Here is a 20,699-nt window from a genome sequence, read left to right as displayed (position 1 = left end):
GGGCCGAAAAGCATGATACGAGGTATAGCCTGGTAGTGCTGGGGTGCTCTCAGGAGCCTTGAACCAGGTTTCAGTTACTGCACAGACATCGATGTTCTCCATACTGAGGAGTGCTTCGAGAGCCTGCATCTTGAGATTTAGACTTCTGGCGTTGAGCAGCATTACCCTTAATTTTTTTCCATTTTTGTTTTCTAAGGAGGTGGGTTTGTCTTTTGAGCCTTGCCTAAAAAAGGCACTATGGGGGTGGCAAGAGCCTTAGCCAATATCCAGAAGCCCAGTGGTGACAGATGCAAGCCGTCCCTTGCGAAGCAGCGTGGCTTGTCCAGCATGTCATCCCAAGCAGACAGACATTGGATCCCCCTAGAATAACACCAGTATTTGAGCCAATTATTAAAGCTGATCATCTTGTCTTTGTATTGTGGCATCATTCTTAGTGAGGGCAAGATGCTGCTCAGGGTCAGGGTCATACCAGCCTGGGCTACATAATCAGAGAGCTCCTCTATGTTTCTTTTCATGTAGTCCAGGGAGGTAAGTCTCAGGTCATTCACGCCGGCATGGACAATGACGGAGTCATATTTGTACTTGCTTTGGAGTGATCTGAGTGTGTGTGTTATGTGGCGGATCCTAGCTCCCGATAGGCAGCTCACCGTTACCCTCTCCTTGTTCAGCCTGGTAAGCGGAACGTCAGTGTGTCTGACTATAGAGTCACCTATTACTAGTGTATCAGGCATGGTGTTTGGCCTTAAGGGCTGTGATTGTTTGACACACTGATTTATTGAAGTATGTGTTGCATGTGTTATGTTTTGAGGTGGTGGATTTTTGGGTGTCTGCTTTGGGAGCCTCTGTTGTTTTGGTAAGTTTTTTGTTAGAGCCTCCGAGTATGTCTTTGTGTTATTATGTGTTTGGTTTGCAGTTGTGGAAGGTCTATGTGGGACTGGGTTTGGTGTGTGTGTGGTTACCTTCTCCTCCTGTCTGGTCTTGCCAGTCCTGAGTTGAGAGAGTTCAGCCTCCAGTTTGGCTATATAGTTGCATCTCTCACATGTATTTGTGTTTGTTGGGAGGAGGAGAGGGCTGTCTGTGTACATGAGACAATTGTAGCATTGTCTCAAGATTCCCAGATTAACCAGCTGAACCGGAGAGGATGCTAGTAATCTACCACTCGACATGCTAGAATATTATAAGGGAGTGCTGTGCCTTTAAGGGAAGTGGGTACTCACAGGGGTGGTAGGTGGATGTAGTGCTTACTTTAGTTAGCGAGTGCTTTCTTAGAAGACAGGTTTTGAGAACAAGTGCTAAGCTTATAATAAAGTGAGTAGACTGATTATTATAAGAGTAGAGCTTTCTTAAGGGAAAATTTGAAGAGCAGACTTGGCGGAGCCAGAAAAAGTTTAACCTTGTTTAACCAGCGCTGCGCTATGCGCACAAACATGCAAAGCTGCGTAAATGCGGATTTTAAACAAGGAACTTCAAAAGAGCTAGAAATGGTCCAAAACAACCAATTACTACAAGCTCTTGTGCTGAGGTCACTCCTTCAGGGACAGATAGGCTGCTCAAGGCTCCCCACTCCCACTGGTGAGCAAAGAAACTTCCTTCTATCCAAGTAAGGCAATGGACAACACAGGAACTACACCACAGCCCAAAATACAGCAAAGCCTGTATACTGGTCTAAACTAGTCGAGGAGAGGCGGGAAAAACAAGGATTTTTTTTGTTTTTTTTTGTTTTTGAGATAGAAAGCACACAGAAATGCAGGAAACAGTAATAAATCAGTTACACAGGCTAGCACACTTTAGTGGGCAGCCTCAACAGTTAAATTTAACAAACAAACAAACAACTTTCGACCAATTTTCGACTAAATGATACTTTAAGTGCAGATAATATATAATGCAACAAACAGTTAAAAAAACAGTTTAAGCTTGTTCAAAGTAAGCAAGAGAAGGTATTTCAGGTAAAAAACAGCAAAAAATACTTGAATCAGGAAAGTAGTCGCTTTTCTCAGTTCTCTGCTGCTAGGACCACTCTGCAAGACCACGAGGAGCTGTTTCTGAGTAGTATAGCCAGAAAAAATGCTCAGAGGCAGATTTTAAACAGGGAACTTCAAAAGAGCTAGAAATGGTCCAAAACAACCAATTACTACAAGCTCTTGTGCTGAGGTCACTCCTTCAGGGACAGATAGGCTGCTCAAGGCTCCCCACTCCCACTGGTGAGCAAAGAAACTTCCTTCTATCCAAGTAAGGCAATGGACAACACAGGAACTACACCACAGCCCAGAATACAGCAAAGCCTGTATACTGGTCTAAACTAGTCGAGGAGAGGCGGGAAAACAAGGATTTTTTTTTTTTTTGTTGTTTTTGAGATAGAAAGCACACAGAAATGCAGGAAACAGTAATAAATCAGTTACACAGGCTAGCACACTTTAGTGGGCAGCCTCAACAGTTAAATTTAACAAACAAACAAACAACTTTCGACCAATTTTCGACTAAATGAAACTTTAAGTGCAGATAATATATAATGCAACAAAGAGTTAAAAAAACAGTTTAAGCTTGTTCAAAGTAAGCAAGAGAAGGTATTTCAGGTAAAAAACAGCAAAAAATACTTAAATCAGGAAAATAGTCGCTTTTCTCAGTTCTCTGCTGCTAGGACCACTCTGCAATACCACGAGGAGCTGTTTCTGAGTAGTATAGCCAGAAAAAATGCTCAGAGGCGGATTTTAAACAGGGAACTTCAAAAGAGCTAGAAATGGTCCAAAACAACCAATTACTACAAGCTCTTGTGCTGAGGTCACTCCTTCAGGGACAGATAGGCTGCTCAAGGCTCCCCACTCCCACTGGTGAGCAAAGAAACTTCCTTCTATCCAAGTAAGGCAATGGACAACACAGGAACTACACCACAGCCCAGAATACAGCAAAGCCTGTATACTGGTCTAAACTAGTCGAGGAGAGGCGTTAAAACAAGGATATTTTTTTTTTTGTTTTGAGATAGAAAGCACACAGAAATGCAGGAAACAGTAATAAATCAGTTACACAGGCTAGCACACTTTAGTGGGCAGCCTCAACAGTTAAATTTAACAAACAAACAAACAACTTTCGACCAATTTTCGACTAAATGAAACTTTAAGTGCAGATAATATATAATGCAACAAACAGTTAAAAAACAGTTTAAGCTTGTTCAAAGTAAGCAAGAGAAGAACAGAAAGGCTGTTGGCCCAGATGACATACCTGTGGAAGCATGGAGGTGTTTAGGTGAAATGGCAGTGGAGTTTTTAACCAGAATGTTTAATTAAATCTTGGAAAGTGAGATGATGCCTAAGGAATGGAGGAAAAAGTGTTTTGGTACCGATTTGTAAGAATAAGGGTGATGTGCAGAGCTGTAGCAACTACAGAGGGATAAAATTGATCAGTCACAGCATGAAGTTATGGGAAAGAGTAGTGGAAACAAGGTTAAGAAGGGACGTGATGATTAGTGATCAGCAGTATGGTTTCATGCAAGGAAAGAGCACTACAGATGCGATCTTTGCTCTGAGAGTGTTGATGGAGAAGTACAGAGAATGTCGGAAGGAGTTGCATTGTGTTTTTGTAGACTTAGAGAAAGCATATGACAGGGTGCCTAGAGAGGAGTTGTGGTATTGTATGAGGAAGTCAGGAGTGTCAGAAAAATATGTAAGAGTGGTACAGGATATGTACGAGGGTAGTGTGACAGTGTTGAGGTCTGCGGTGGGAGTGACAGATGCGTTTAAGGTGGAGGTGGGGTTACATCAAGGATCAGCTCTGAGCCCTTTCTTATTTGCAATGGTGATGGACAGGTTGACAGACGAGATCAGACAGGAGTGCCCAGGGACTATGATGTTTGCAGATGACATTGTGATCTGTAGTGAGAGTAGGGAACAGGTGGAGGAGACCCTGGAGAGATGGAGATATGCTCTAGAGAGAAAAGGAATGAAGGTCAGCAGGACTAAGACAGAATATATGTGTGTGAATGAGAGGGAGAATAAAGGAATGGTGAGGATGCAAGGAGTAGAGGTGGCGAAGGTGGATGAGTTTAAATACTTGGGGTCAATAGTTCAGAGTAACGGTGAGTGTGGAAGAGAGGTGAAGAAGAGAGTACAGGCAGGATGGAGTGGGTGGAGAAGAGTGTCAGGAGTGATTTGTGACAGACGAGTACCTGTAAGAGTGAAAGGGAAGATCTACAAGAGGGTAGTGAGACCAGCTATGTTATATGGGTTGGAGACAGTGGCATTGACAAAAAGGCAGGTGTTTGAGCTGGATGTGGCAGAATTAAAGATGCTAAGATTTGCACTGGGTGTGACGAGATTGGACAGGATTAGGAATAAGTATATTAGAGGGTCAGCCCAGGTTGGAAGGTTTGGAGGCAAAGCCAGAGAGGCACGATTACGTTGGTTTGGACATGTGCTGAGGAGGGATGCTGAGTATATTGGGAAAAAGATGCTAAGGATGAAGCTACCAGGTAACAGGAAAAGAGGAAGGCCTAAGATAAGGTTTATGGATGTGGTGAGAGAGGACATGCAGGTGGTTGGTGTGACAGAGCAAGATGCAGAGGACAGGAAGAAATGGAAACAGGTGATCTGCTGTGGTGACCCCTAACGGGAACAGCCAAAAGAAGATGATGATGACTGAACAGTTAATACTAACCCTGATGACCACTAACCCACCAGTTGTACTCTCACCTCTACTCCAAAGAGTTGCTCATTCTAAGATCTACTTTCACTTTCCTCTTGCTCTTCCTACTGTCACCTACTGCTCCCAAAGACTTTCCCTTAACTCTTCGTCACTTAACATCTTTTACCTCTACTCTTCTCCTGGGTTCCTTGTATACTTACATAAAAAAGAACACAATCTTCTGCACTCTGTACACAATATATCATGGAAAATGTAATGTCTTGAATTATGCATGTTGAAAATGTAAACGTATGTTGAAGGTGTAACAAATGTCTTCAAATATGTATGTTGTACTTTGTTGTATATTATTTGTAGTATAGTATTAGATTTATTTTAATTCAAATTAAGTAGTTATTTGTATAAATTGTATAAATTTTTGTAAGATGATTGAGGTATGTTGTATGTGAAGGTGTTTTTATTATTGGTTGCATTAATTAAGCAATTAGGTATTATAATTGTCCATTATTGATTGTCTAATTGATAGTTGTGGGGTATATAAATAAGTTAGACAGGATGAGTTTTATGGTCTGATGAAGCATCTGTGATGTGAAAGCGCTAACCGTTATTAAAAGATTTTATTCCTGCCATGTATCTCCACTTTTCTTTTCACTGGAGTGTTCATTTGTTGGTATAAGTTGGAGTCAATCCACAGTGGCTGCACTGTTGAATTTTATTGCGCTTGTGGTGTTATTTTTGGTGCTGGCCCTGTGGAGCATGGCTGAAGGAAATAATATAGAGTTGGATTATGTGCCGAGAAAAGTGAGCGGCTAACAGACTGGTTTTGATAAGATGTTGCAACAAGGTAATAATCCTTTACTGGCCTTTGAAATTTCTACTGCTGGGTTAAGATGAGAGCAAGTACAGTTTGATGAGAGAGTGGCCTTAAAGTTGGTACATGAACTGGAGCGTGATTTGCTCAAGCTCAAACAGTTACAATGGCAAAGATATCATTTTGAGGCATGCATCTCTCACAAAGTGGTTCTGAGGGGTCTGAGGGTTTTGAAGATGCCTGCCACTTTGGATACCTTTCCTGAACTTTTGAAACATTGGCAGAAACTTAACCTTGACACCAGTTTTAAATACATGGCATTATTGACAGACTTCCATAAACCTAGTGAGAATCTATTACTTAGAGATATACAGAAGAAACAGGAGGAATTAAGAACCATAGTTCCCATGAGTGTTTATGATAAAATGTTATCCAATCTGTGGGACAATGTATCTGCCCATGAGCAGCATCTAATAGGGCAGAGAAAGAAGAAATTGGAGCGGGATCTCAGAGATTTCTCCAATGGGCATGTGTTTACCTGGCCAAGAGGCAATGGTACGGGAGGTACATCAGCTTAAAATGGAAGATTGAATTATGCCAGTTCACAATACTGTGTTTGGAGACTGTGAGTGTCAATGGGGCACAGAATAATGAACCTACTCATATTCGGGTTGAGAATAATGTATTGAATGCTTCAGAGACTTTAGAAGTTTTTGGGACTGTTTCTACTTTCAATTCATTGATTAGTAATGGTCCCATTGAGGGGACAGCTAATATCTCTTCAGTCGAAAGGAAGGAAATTTTGCAAGCATCGTTATCGCAGGCCCCCCCCCTTCCCATCTGCAAAGTGGACTTGTCAAGGTTGGGGCATTCCAGCAGCAGAGGGAGGAAGAGGAGGCTTCTGTCACAGGAAGGTGTTATGGGGTGAGATTTGAAACGGATGTGGAACATGTCAACAACATGAAGACGCTAGTGTTCAATTTTTCAAGTAAGGAATTAACGAGACATCAGGAATCAGTGCTTGAGTGAGGGCTGACATTTGTACCAATGTCTGGTACTAATCTTGTAAGTACTGTCCTGGACATTAGATTGTTTGCATGTAATGTCATCCTGAAATCCTTGTTTGGTAACAATGATAGACAATGTACTGATTTTAAGAAACCAAGCCCATTTGTTCCTGATCTGAATCCTGTGCTGGAGGTATTTTTGTAATTTATGCGAATCTCAACTGAAAGAGGTATTGGGCTCTGGAAGTGTTGGCAATAAAGATAGTTTTTTTTAATTTGGACAGAAATGAACATTTGGCTTTGCAGGAACTGCAGAATGATTTATCTATTACTGTTCATCCTGCTGAAAGGGAGGGGGGATTGCTGTGTTTAATATGATTGACTATGTTAATTCTGTGCTTATTATGTTGAATGATGTTAAGGTATACAAGCAAGTTAGTTTAGTTGCTATTGATTTATGTTGTAGCTGTGTATATAAATCATTATATGATTGTTACTTGAGTAATTTAATTTCAAAGTCACTTTTTGACTTTTTGACTGTCACCAACCCTGTGGTTCCTATTATTCAAGGCCTACCTAAGTTGCATAAAGATAGATATAACCCACCCTTTTCTAGTTTCTGGTCAGGATCGTGTTACATATTCATTGTCCAAGTATATTGAAAGGAATCTAAGGCCAATAATAAATAAGTCGCCGTTTGAACTGAAAGACACTAGGCAGCTTTTGTTTGATTTAAATAGAACCTTACAGGATTCTAATGAGCAGTTATGTGAGTGTTTACTAGTGTCCATGGATGTAAGTTCACTATTCACAGTGATACCCCATACCTATGTGTTAGAAGCAGTAAAGACATATTATGGTTTGCATAGTACATATGATAGAAAGAGAGTAGTTTTTTTATGTATGTTATTAGAGCTGGTACTTGAGAACAACATCTTTCTATTTGATCAGAAGTATTATCTCCAACTATATGGCATAGCTATGGGCACACCATGTGCCAATAGTTACACCAATATGGTTCTGGCACATTGGGAGGAGAATTGTGTCTTGTCTCACGTGAGGTTTGCCAGTAATATCCTCTTTTATAGGAGATTTGTGGATGACCTCATGTTTGTCTGAAAGGGCATAAGGGAAGAGTTGGATGAGTTTTTTGTGTTTCTAGATTCTACTACTAATTTCTTGAGGTTTACCCTCTTAATTTTCTATACAGAACTATCATTTTTGGACTTTACGTTATTGAAGGATGTTAATGGGACATTCACTACATGGTTGTACAGGAAAGAATGCAGGAGGAATAATGTTTTAAATAGCGATAGTATGCATCCCAGTTATGTCTATAAAAGTATTATAAAAGGGCAAGCCATGTGCATATCCAGGTTGGATATAGATCAAGGCCAATTTGATAAGGATATGGGAATTTTCAGTAGGGAATTGTTGCAACGAAAGTACAAGGAAGATCAGATAAATGCAGGCTTTAACCAACTTAGGTCATTAAGAAGAGATAGGGCCAGACCTTATATGCTTGGGGAAAAACATACTCCCTCTCAGAATTGTAAGGGAGGATTTAACAAGGAGGCTGTACCTATTTGCCTTGAGTTTGCAGGGAATATTAAGAAGGTACATGAGATTGTCCATAATAATTGGTCTATATAACAATCGGACCCTGAGATAGCTAGGACTGTTGGCACTAAACCCAACTTCCATTATAAGAATAAGAAGAACCTTAAAAGATTATTGGTCAGCCTAAAAATGTTAGAGATATGGTATATGGTTTGCATAGGTGTGGACAATGTAGTGTTTGTGGGGTATTGAATGGTGACAGAGTATTTATACATCCAAAGACATAGAAAAGTTATGAGTTTAAAGTGAAAGCGGACTGTAAGATGAAGAATTAAGTCTATTTAGCTGTCAGTTCAACCTGTCCCTCTTTTTATGTGGGGATGACCACACGGTCCCTTAGGGAGAGGGTCAGAAAACACCTGGCAGATATTAGGAATAAAGAATCTGAGAGGAGTGCTTTGGCAAAACATATTATGTGTAAGGACACAACACATCATTTTTTGTTTAAGGTAGTTAAATGTATCCATCGAGATCTAAGAATGGGAGACTTGAAAAGTAGGCTTGAATTATGTGAATTAGGATGGATAATTGAACTGCAGGCCAAGAAGGAACCAGGGGTGAATGACAGAACATCATTTAAACCATACTTGAAAATGAGGCATGTATGATGTAATAATATATATAGATGCACATATATAATGTAGTATATTGCTTTTAGTATAGTATTAGATTTATTTTAATTCAAATTAAGTAGTTATTTGTATAAATGTTATAAATGTTTGTAAGATGATTGAGGTATGTTGTATGTGAAGGTGTTTTTATTATTGGTTGCATTAATTAAGCAATTAGGTGTTATAATTTTCTATTATTGATTGTTTAATTGATAGTTGAGGGGTATATAAATGAGTTAGACAGGATGAGTTTTATGGTCTGATGAAGCATCTGTGATGCGAAAGTGGTGACCGTTATTAAAAGATTTTATTCCTGCCGTGTATCTCCACTTTTCTTTTTACTGGAGTGGAAGATGTTTTGTGTAACCTATATGTTGTTGTTGTTTGTCTTTCGGCTTTTCCCGGTTAGGGGTCGCCACAGCGGAACTCCGGTCTGCTAATGATTGGCAGTAGATTTTCACGAACGCCGAGGTGCCAGCTCGACGTCCAACCTTCAACGAAGGCATGCCCATTTACGCATGTCTTTCGAACAAAATTAACTGAAATTTCACCTGATTAAAGTTCAGGTCTCAGGTCAGGCAAGGAAGAGCAAACCTTTGCTACATATATGGCAGCCATACTTTTTCCCAGCAATCTTCCAGATCCCCTGCAAAACAAAGTCTTAGAATTATTGTAATATTATGGATCTGTAAGTGATTTGGATTTTGTAAATTATATACAAGACCTACATCTTGTGTAACTGCCATTCATCTTTCAAATCAAAAGCAGAAGTCTAAACATTTCCACTGTGTAGCTGCCTTGTTTCTATGCAGTCCTGGTCACTTTATTTACCAGGACTGATGTCTCTTTCATCTTCATCTCTTGCATGTTTAGTTCTTATGAATATTTTAGAAATGCCCACAGCTCCTGGTAGGATAGAGCTCACCACCATCCAGTAGAGTGACAAACTGTCCCCCCTCATCCTACACGTATAATGGCAGCTGGCATAACCTTCATACAGTCACTATAGCCAGCCGATGACCAATGGACATGATACCACAATACTTAAATCAGAATATGAATAGAGCAGCAATAAAACCTGCATTTCGAAAGGTGGGAAATAACTTTGCAAGAGTTATTTTCTGTAGTGGAGTTTCACCCCCAAACCGTGCAAACAGTACTTCATTATCCTTATCTGAGTCATCCAGACGTGGGTGGGAATAATGAATCCCCATGTGCACCCCTGGCTTTTGGAATTGTGAGACTCACAATTTTCATTTTAAAATAGCACATGGTTCCTCTCACTAGATATGGTGATGAATAAGTCAATATGTAATAACATGGAAATGTAATCACTATATGGGCAAATAAGACTGCCCTATAGGCTTTACATGTTGGTTGTAAACTTCAGGAGACTGTGAAGAAACAGACTACATATTATCAAAAATCTGACAGTGTTTCCTGGCCTCACCTTGTGTAAATCATATACTTGTAAAAATAATTATATAGTAATGGTTTACTGCAATTAAAATGTATCATTGAGTGGCCAGACTTTTTTTTGGCATATGCTACAGAGGACAGTGTAGAAAAAAAAAATCAGGTACATTCTGCAAAACTAAAGAAACAGAAATGTACCTGATTTTCCTTGTATTTCTCCATTGTCCCTTCTAAATCTCGGCAGATTGTTGTACCTCTCAACTGTCCAGAGTTTCATATAATGTACAGATTTTTGACTCAGTTTTTGTCTTTCCTCGTAAAAAAAATATAGTTTCTCATAAGTCACTGGGGACTGAAGTCATTAAATAATGACAGACATTTGAGATTTAAGCTTCATATCCTTCAGAAAATGCATTCCAAGACAAAACCTCTCATTCCAGTAACTATCTACCTATATTTGGACCTTTGCCCCCCCCCCCCCCCCCCCAATTATGTTGGGCTTTATCCAGGTTTCTTGCATTGGGAGTGGCATGGAAAAAAAAAACAGCAAAGGAGATTCTCATTTCTCATTTGCTTCTCCTGAACAGCACTGATGCACTGTGCAAGTATGGGAAAGCAAATCCCATAAGCATTTGCAGTACATCAGCAAACGTGGAAGAATGCAGATGAACACTACCTGTTATACAAAGACATTTAAGAAAGGTGAGCAATTTTTTTCTAAGATGAAATTGTGTTATTGCACTCCTGAGTGTGGGTAATGCTGGATTTACCCATAGTTGACTTTGTTTTAATTACTTGGGCTTCACCCTTGTGATCAAACCATGCCAACTGTGGGTAAATCCAGTATTACCCGCATCCAGTCATGGGTTACTGCTAAAATATGACATAAATTGCAGCTAAGGTAGACTGAGAGACAAAGATAGTGGTTGTAGCCGGTCGATGTAACAACTATCTGTCACATGCACTCTACTTGGCTTCTTTTTTTAAAATGTGCTATTCTCCTTTTGTTGTTTATTGTAGTGGAATTGGTGTCCATGTTCCTCACTTAGTACCTCAGATACACTGAAAATATTTTGTTTTTGTTCATTGTGATATTTACAGATATAACCTCACAGTCAGTTGTTAAGAAGAGTTATTCTTAGTGTATATCTCCCTAAATTGAACAATACTGAATGATTTGCAGGTCCTGCTAGTGTAACATCTATATATTTATGCTATCTGACATTGAGTTTTGAATTTACATTGTAGCATTGAAACATTTGGAGAAATGTGCATTTATGTTCTTGCCAGTATACTTTGTGTATATATGATATTGTACATATGATATTATATATGGCATGCATAAAATGGCAATGTGGTGGCTTGAAGGTTAAAGTTTCTAACTCAAAGCTGCAAGATGTGGAGTTCAGTCCTGACTTTTGGTCAGTGTCTTTTCTTCTTTTAAGTTTTCATATTCTTTTCAAGTTTGTGTGGGCTTTCTTCATGTACCCAAGTTTCTTCCAGAAGCATGTTAGTTAATTGTCTACTCTAAACTTTCCATACATAGTACATTTTACCTGCCCATATGACTTGGGTCATGGCTGAAAAAAACATCTTTAATAAAGTTGTCCATTTACTCACTTTTCAAATATATATAATATTTAAAAAGTTAAAATTAAACAAAATGTTGTCAGTTTTTCTATTAAGTAATATCCTCAGGTATGTCTAATGCAGTAAACATTTTCATTCTGAAACTAGGGTCTGGAACATGGCATATGGGACCTATTTAGGGATGCTGATAAAAAAGCACAGAAGAAGAATAAAGACCAGAAGCTTGTATATGATGCTATGGGAAAGACACTCGGTGCATCATGGGAACTCCTGCTCAGCTTACTTGAAAAACGAAAAGAGCTTCTAAACTTGGCTGCAGAATTTTTTGACCGAGCACTTGAGGTTTGTACTGGTTTAGAAAGAATTTAAATATCTGTTTAAATTGTTCCGTTATTCTGCCATACTTCTAAGGCTAAATATGTGATTTGCAATATAAAAGAATTACTAAAAAATTACTAACAATTAAATCTGGAATAGTTTTGAAATTGTTTATAAATATATGAAGGGTTGCTTAATTTCAGTGTGACAGCTCCTGTTGTTATAGTTACATGTTAATATGTGCAGTTTGTGTTGAAACTGACTAAATATAGTTTTGAATAAATATTCTAAAGACATATTAATTTCAGTCAAAAGGGTATATTTGTTTTCATTATTTTTATAGTTACAAAAAAGACTGCTTTCCTATAGCCTCTACTGACTGCTCGCTAACGAATTTAAGTGAGGGGTGGGATAAATGCAGCTGAGAAAGTAGAGGGGTGAACACACTTTTTACCTGCATGTAATTGTTTGTGCAGTAACATTATTGTTTGTTAAACATGTAGAAATATTTTACCAACCTGATGGATGTTGGTACGTATAACATACCTAGTGGCCTGTGTAATAACCTTTGACATAATTCCCTTGGGAAAGTGATGTCTCAGCGTAAACATATTATGATTTTTGTAACATGTCACATCATTGTCTGCAGTATCTGTACCGTTTATTTCCAGACGCTTGGCCCTATCGCTACGTGTTGGTATGTTTAACATTCTCTGTGTAAAGAAACCTAGCATGGCCACCTAGCTATTCTGTTCATTGTTCATTGTGTAAAATATCAGAGGTCGAGCAATGTAACTTGTTGACGTCTTAGTGTCCTGTAATATCCATATTACCTCTCTCTTGTACATTAACTGCTGAAATTTCAATTTCAATTTCAATTTAAAATTTAATGGAGCTGTCCTTTATTTATATATCAAGTATTTCAATTTTACCTTTCAAACACAGCACCAACTCACTCCTCCTTTTTTACTGGACATGACAGTTGCATCTTTTCTTACTGGCTTGTTGCAAAACGTTAATGTTCACCCTTCACTCGTCCGCTTAGCAGAGGATAAACTATTTCTATACTATGTACTCATTAAGCAGTAATCCATGACTGGGTGTGGGTATATCAGGATTTACCCATGATCAGTGTGGTTGAAACTCAAGTAATTAAACAAAGCCAAACATGGGTAAATCCTGATATGCCCACACACACAGTCATGGATTATTGCTGTAATACAATGTCATTATTTAAGAAAGAAATTGTTCATCTTTCTTAAATAATGCCTTTGTATAATGATACTTCAGTCTTTGTCTGCATTGTCTTCTTTATTCTGATGTACTGAACATGCATTTGGGACTTACGTTCACATGCTTACACAATATATCAATGCATGTATAAGAAACAAAGAAAAGAGAATCTCTGTTGCTGCTTTTTTTCACTGTTTAACAATTTTGGAATACTAATGACCTTTTATTGTATAATTAGTGAAATGCAATGGTTCTACTTCAAACATAAATGAAAGCAGAGAATCCTCTCAACGCACAAAACTGTCAGTGAAAAAATCTTGAGACAGCAAATGTAGAAAAACCACTGACAGTGCCACAGCTAGGAAATTTATTAGAATAAAACTAAATATAAAATAAAATATATCATAAAACTCACAATACAAAGGTTAGCGCTTTCAGGGATCTACCCCTTCATCAGACAACTGTTAAAAATCCCACAATTCCTTTAATACTATAAAACAGTCACATGATATTACAAAAATACTATAATTACTATTAGTTAGAAATAAGACATGATAACCAATGCATCTACACAGATACATCTGTAAAAACATTTACACTCGATACCACAATACACGTGTTCCCCAACAAGATAATAAATCTGTATATCATGTGTATGGAAAAATGTAAATATATAAATAAATAAAAATATATATAAAAAAATCATATGTAAAAAGCATATATATATATATATATATATATATATATATATATATATATATATATAAATAAAAAACGTAGATAGTCTATGCATAGGATGGATACTATACATATAAACCAATGTACAGAAAGCATGTCGTCTAAACGTGTGTGTATACAAATGAAAAATATATATACATACATATGTATTTACCCAACAAAGTGCATTGTAAAATAATACAATATTATATTATGTAGACTAATTGTATCGTAATGCATAGAATAAATAAACAAGTACATATAGTCTATATAGCATTGAAAATAATCAATGCTTCAAAGGTCGAGCTTTTAAAAAAGGTTTAAAAGACGCCATTTGATTCAAACCCGGGGGTTTGTCAGCGTTAAAGCATATAATCCATCTCTGTTCAGCCGCTTCTGTGTCATTAGATAGATTGCCCCATTTCTGTTTCTCTAACAGAATCTGTAAAACTAGGAACTTGTAGTTATGTTCAGGTCATGTGCTCATAGTGTGCATAGCAATAGCACTACTTTCTTTACAGTTTTTAATATCTCTATAATGTTCAAGGATTCTATCCTTCAAATGTCTGTTAGTTTTGCCTATATAGAAGCTGAAACATACTACGCAATAGGCAAAATAGACCACGTTTGAAGTAGTGCAGTCAGCATACAGGTTTCAGTTTGAGACTGTGACTAATACACCAGTTGTTGGTCTGAGCGAGACCCTCCTGGAGTATACTGACAGCATTTGGGGATTCAATGAATACAACTAGTTTGCAGTCATCTGGAAACTTGGTTATCCACAACCCCTTAGTTTTGACCTGAACTTCTGAGAAGTATATACCAAACAGTAGGGGTCCCAGCACTGACCCCTGTGGCATCCCACTGGTAACAGGTCTGCTGGTTGATGTGGAGTCATCCACTTTGATAGTGTGTGTTTGGTTTGATATGCAGTTGGCAACCCATCTTACAATGAAGGGGTGCCTGAATGTGGGATTGTGTCAAAAGCCTTTGCCGGGTCGGGGTATGTTGTGTGCACAGATTTGCCCTTGTTAATGGCCTTTTAGCACATTTTCAAAGAAATCCACCAGATTCAACAGGCAGGATCTTCTCTTCACAAAGCTGAATTTGGTAGGATCCAGGGTTTGGAGATCACCTATGTCTTTATTTATGAGGTCCATAATGATACGTTCCATGGTCATATAGATGAGGCTGGTCAGGCTTATGGGTCTGTAATTCCCTGGTCTGTTGCTAGGCCACCTTTGTGGATGGGAATAACTGTTGCTCTTCTCCATTCTGCAGGAAGAAAGCCTGTGGTTAGGCTATGATTGAAAAGGGTACTTACTGGTGATGCTAATTCATGTTTCAACCTGTTTAGAAGACAGCTTGGGATGTTGTCTCATCCCATAAAGGCTGTGTTTTTTGTCTTGGGAAAGGCTTTGAGGACCTGCTCTTCAGATATGTAGGGTGGGGTGGGGGGTTGGGGAAGGTTTGTTGTCAGTTAGAAGGGGATAAGAGAGTACAATTTTCACCAAACCTATCCACTAGCAGGTTTCCTATCTCTGTGGGGTCAGTGTGTGTGTTTGTGATACCTTAGGCCACTAGTTTTGCACATGTTTGTGTCCTACCCTTTAGGTTATGTACATAGATGTAGAAGGCCTTATCATTATCCTTGGCTGTACTTGCTAAGTTTCTCTCAAAGGAGCCCTTGGAGGATTTGACAAGTTGTCTTATTTGCCTGTTGAGGCTGAGGAGGGTACTTTTTCCATTATTGGGACCTTGACTTTGTTTTCTTGGACAGCAACTTTTTGCATTTATTGTAAAGTCTGTTGATGCTGGATGTCCACCATGGCAGCTTGTTTTTCTTAGGGCTCTGGCTTTGATTCTTTCTGGTACAGCTGAGTTTATACACTTATGCAAGTGATTGTACAGGGCTTCAGTGTAAGCTTCAACATAGTTACCACTGCCAGCTTGGAGTGGGACTTAGAATAAATGTATACCTTTACCTAGGAGGACATAGCTTATCTTAGTAAAGATTTTAGTCTGATTTCACCCTTGTGAGTTCTGGTGTTACTGCCAGCTCGAAGGTGACTGATTTCTGGTCGGTTTTAACTAATGAGAGTCTGACAGTTGTGGCAGTTCATCTGTTTGACATGTTGGTGAGAACCAGATCCAGAATGTTTGTTCCCTTGTCAGGGTATGGGCAATTTGTTCCAGGGCATTTGAATTAGGTCAAGGAACTTTTGCGCTAGTGAGTTAGGGCTAGCATAGGTTTCCCAGTTGATGGTGGGATAATTGAAATTCCCTATAACTAGTGTGTTTGGTAAAATCTGGATTGTCTCCAGTTTGGTCAAGTAGGCTACATGGGCGTCATGACCCATGGAGGGGGATCTATAACTGCCTATGACTTGAATGGGGATCTTACCCGGGTCTATATCACGTTGTCATATGGTCGACACAATTTGATCGAGCTTTTAAAAGTAGATTGATCTCGAGTTGGTATATTTAAAGAGTGTGGGGTGTGGGGGGGGTTCAGGGGGGCTTGTCCCCCTGCTTAAACTGTTCAGGTAGGCTTTTTTCTTTGGTTTATTTTTTTATTACGTTTTTAAACTTTTGAAAGTTTGATCATATGATGTTGACCATATGACATTCGAACTTTTAAAAGTTCGATTATGTAATATAGACACTCTTACCCACCATAATCTGGACCTGGAGTAACTCCATGGAGCTGTCCAGTCTCACTAGATGGGAGGTGAATGATGACAATAATAATAATAATAATAATAATAATAATATTAATAATAATAATAATAACAGTTTGTGCATTAGAGAGTTTTCAAGTAAATATGGTTTTCTAACTCTACTGCTTTAAAGTGTAGAATTATAATGCCCTCTGTACTCATATTGCTGTTTCACTTTTGATATTGATATTTCTTTTACATAGCTAGACAAAATCTGTTATTTCTATAATCTCAGTAAATATGACTCCACTATTAGATAAAAAAAGAATATTTGGCCACATTTGTTTGTAGTTCTGTTCTTAGAGGATGGAGAAAATGTAAAATATTACTGTAAAAAATGATCAAAATATAAAAACATTGTTTATTGTCTAGTTTTTCTGCCACACCCCCCCCCCACTCTTGTCTTGAAACCTTTCTTTCGTTACATTTTTACTTATCTTTGCCTTTGGTTAAAAAACATCTACTTGTAAACACTATTAAAGCTCATTTCATTTTTTGGTGCTTAGGAAAGACATTATTTTGCTCCCACCACTCAAACTACAAACCCATGGGATGTGACAAGCACACTGATGCATATAAATATTTAGCTGTACACTTGTCCCTATACTATCCTTTCAATAAATACTGAAACTTATGCTAATGAAGCACATATCCAAGAAAACTCCCCTATAAGAGAGCTAGCTATAAAACATGCTCATCCCCAAACCTAAATATGCTCTCCCATTAGTTACTTTTGAGAACTCACAAATATTACCATGCTTCAAAAGGCTCTGAATTCCATTTGTCACATTTTGAAGTTCTTGGACTCCAGCATCTACCAGCCTTCTCTTAAATTCCACAAAAACCTTGCCTTCACTAGAAACAAACAACATTTTATCATTACTACAATAGCCTTTGCCATATGGGTTATATCCTGTCAAGGATATAGCATCCAGCCAGCTTCCAAATCTTCAGAGCACCTTCCACTTGCTCAAACCATTAGGAAGCTTGAACTCAGCTGCCTAAAAACAAAGGTTTGAGTGCCAAGCCCTTCATAGCTTTTCTGCTGCCAGTGAGAGCTCCTCTACCAGCTTTTGAGGATCAAATGTCAGTTTCTGCTATTCCTTTGTTGGGCAGATAAGTTCTCTTTGGATAAAGAACTTCCACATAAAAAGAATATTGTTTAAATGTATTTTCCTGCTTAGGAAAGTTGTTTTTAATCTAGACGTTTTATTGTAATGGACTGCCATGAAACTTAATTGTACTTTTAAAATGGAGCAGACTTTTTCCTGTCAGCTTAAAAGTAGTTTACGTTTATTGAAAACCAATTTTATATGGAGAGAATGTTTTTATTTTACGTTCTGGGCCTGGCAATATGTATTAAAGTGCTTTTTACTGTGTTTTGTGGAGAAAAAGTGACTTTTAACATCTTTGAAGTTTTACTGGTTTATGCTTTTTGTTTTCCCTGGGAAAGAGGCACCATTTTTGGCTTGACCATGGAAGAAAATTCAGTCCCACAGTCGGCCCTTCTTCCAGCCACATAAAGAAAAAGTTATGTAAACAGCCTTTGCTGTGAAGAAATTAGACACTGTCATGTGTGTTAGTATGTCTGGCTGATGTTTTGTACATAATTTCAGATTAACCTGTATATTATATGACAGCATGACTAGTTAGGATATTGTAAATAAGTTCTTATATGTTAATTAAAACTCTGTTTGTACAGGATATTTTTAAAAGTTGAACAGTGTTCTGTTACACGTCTAACTGTGCATGTTTGTGAAGGTGATTCTTAAGACAGGCTGTGTCAGAGTCAGCTGATCTACAGATTATGCCATTGGAATGTTTCCATTTACTCTGTGTTTATTGTCAGAGACTGAAGACAGGAAGGAACTTTAATAAACAACTGTTTGTTGATTTTTAAAAAGTGAAATGAAAATAAGAACTGGAACAGTTGAGACAGTTAACCTAGTCTAGAAAAGAGCCCGCTGAAGACAGTTGAAGTTAGTTATAGTAGTTCAGTTATGTGCAGTTGAGTTCACAGTTGTTGTTCAGTTCAGTTCACAGTTGTACTGAGCAGTGGATACCCAAAGGACTCACTAAGAACTGTTAACCTGCCTTTGCTCTCTTGTGATATTTAGTTTAGATCAGGGACAGTGTTCTTCAGTTAGATAGGAAATTATAGCTAGATTAGTCAGAGCTTTTCTAAGTGTTGGATTTTTATCCTTCAGTATTAATTTCATTTTCCTGGTGATTGAATTCTGTTTGTTTATTGAATTTACTGTTTTATATTTTTAATCATTTTGCTCAATATTAAATATTTTTATTATCTTCCATTGTGGTTGGTCAATCGGTGTATTCTTTAGTGACTTGAGAGTGCTTATACCTGCTTTGATAATTCCTGGGTCACTCTGAAAGCCTGGCTGCTTTAGGTCATTTGCTACCATTTGTTTTAATACCTATTTTTAATAATTGGACACCCATTTGAAAGGGCATGTAGATGCTATAGTTGGTGGCAGTGTTTTACCTTTTCATTTGGGGGAGGGACTCAGCTGGAAATCTGGTGTCAGACTTTCCCAGAAGTGTTTGGATGTATGAGATTCAATTTATTTAAGTGTGAGTGTATCAGAGGTCTTAAACTGGGACATATTGCTCTGGAGTATGTAATAAGGAATTACATTAGGGTGGACAGAAGTATACAGTCCAGTCCCAGGTTATACAACTTGTTCCTGTTGTGCTGTTAGGGGAAATTGTGAAATATTACTCCTGCTTAAGTTATGGTCTCACATTGGAGTAAGTAGTGAGAACTGAAGCTCTTTAGTTATTGACCTAGGATAGTAGGAGATGTCACATTATTGGTGGCAGTTTGGCAGGATATTGACTGGACATCACATTTATTGGTGGCAGCTTAGGGGATTTTAATTGGACTTCAGTAGCCTGTGAGTAGTTGTCATTATGGTGTGCACTCTCAACAGCCACAAGGTTAACAAAGAATTTCAGTCCACCAGAGTTTTATTCACTTTTAGTTAGTCAGGGACAGCAGGCAAAGAAGACTATAGCAAGCTGACAAAGAACCAGTTGGCCAAGGAGTGTGAAGCCAGAGGACTGGTGCATGCCAACCTGACTAAGGTAGCAATGATTTCAGCCTTAGTTGCACCTTCATCTCAGACCAGCTGTTCGGAGGATATCCAGTTTGGTATTGGGTATGTGCAGCCTGCCAAGACAGGACAGTCCACCTTTCTGTCATAGGACCTGAGAATTTGTCTGGAGTTAAGGAGACTTGAACTGGAGGCTGAGGAGAAAATACAACGTGTTGAGACTGAAAAGAGACTGCGCCTGAAAGTCCAATGACTGGAGGCTGAGGAGAAGCAGTGCCAATATAAACTGGAGACCAAATGTTTCGAAGCCATGGAAAATGAGAGACAGTACTGGCACGAAGTGGAGCTTCTCATCCTTTTTAGTGGGTCATGAAGGTGATGGGGAAGGGAATAACTGGACCTCAAAAGCTGTAAAGGTCAATAACCTTTTTCCTCAATACAGGGATGGGGATGATTTTGATAGTTTTTTTCATATTTTTGAGAGGGTATGTAAGCATTATGATGCTAACCATGAGCTCCGGGTTCAGCTCCTGACTCCCTTACTCCATGGCAAAGCTGTTCAGGCCATGTCAAAACTGTCCGATGTAGATTGAATTATGATAAAGTAAAAAACTGTCTTCTCAATTGTTTTAAACTAACACCTGAAACTTATAGAAAACATTTTGTGAACATAGACACAAGGCAGATGAATGTGTAAGTGATTATATTGCTTATTTAATTACTTACTTTCACAGATGTGTGTGAGTTGGTATCAGGTCACCACTTTTGAGGGACTGGCAAACCTTTTGGTGAGGGGAACAAGCCCTCAGTACTTTGCCTGACATAAGAATCTGATTAGCAGATTGAGATTGTAACTCTGCGGAGGAGCTGGGGAAAAAAGGGGATCTCTACTTAGCAAGCAGAGCACCAATGTATAAGAAAGGGATACCCAGTGCTGCACATGTGCATAC

General features: G+C 38.4%; 1 protein-coding gene across 4 annotated transcripts in view; it reads left to right on the top strand.

Annotated features, from left to right (window-relative positions):
• Window positions 1-20,699, top strand: part of CCDC141 (coiled-coil domain containing 141) — a 2,268,332-nt gene that overhangs the window by 328,047 nt on the left and 1,919,586 nt on the right. For all 4 annotated transcript variants that reach the window (XM_044075309.1, XM_044075306.1, XM_044075307.1 and 1 more), the window contains exon 3: window positions 11,835-12,029. In XM_044075309.1, coding sequence (XP_043931244.1) covers window positions 11,835-12,029 — 195 coding nt within the window. The remainder of the gene's footprint in view (window positions 1-11,834; window positions 12,030-20,699) is intronic.

This window comes from Protopterus annectens, chromosome 6.part0 (genome assembly GCF_019279795.1).
Source record: "Protopterus annectens isolate FY-2018-M chromosome 6.part0, PAN1.0, whole genome shotgun sequence".
Lineage (NCBI taxonomy): Eukaryota > Metazoa > Chordata > Ceratodontiformes > Protopteridae > Protopterus > Protopterus annectens.
This window is presented reverse-complemented; position numbering and strand designations above follow the sequence as displayed.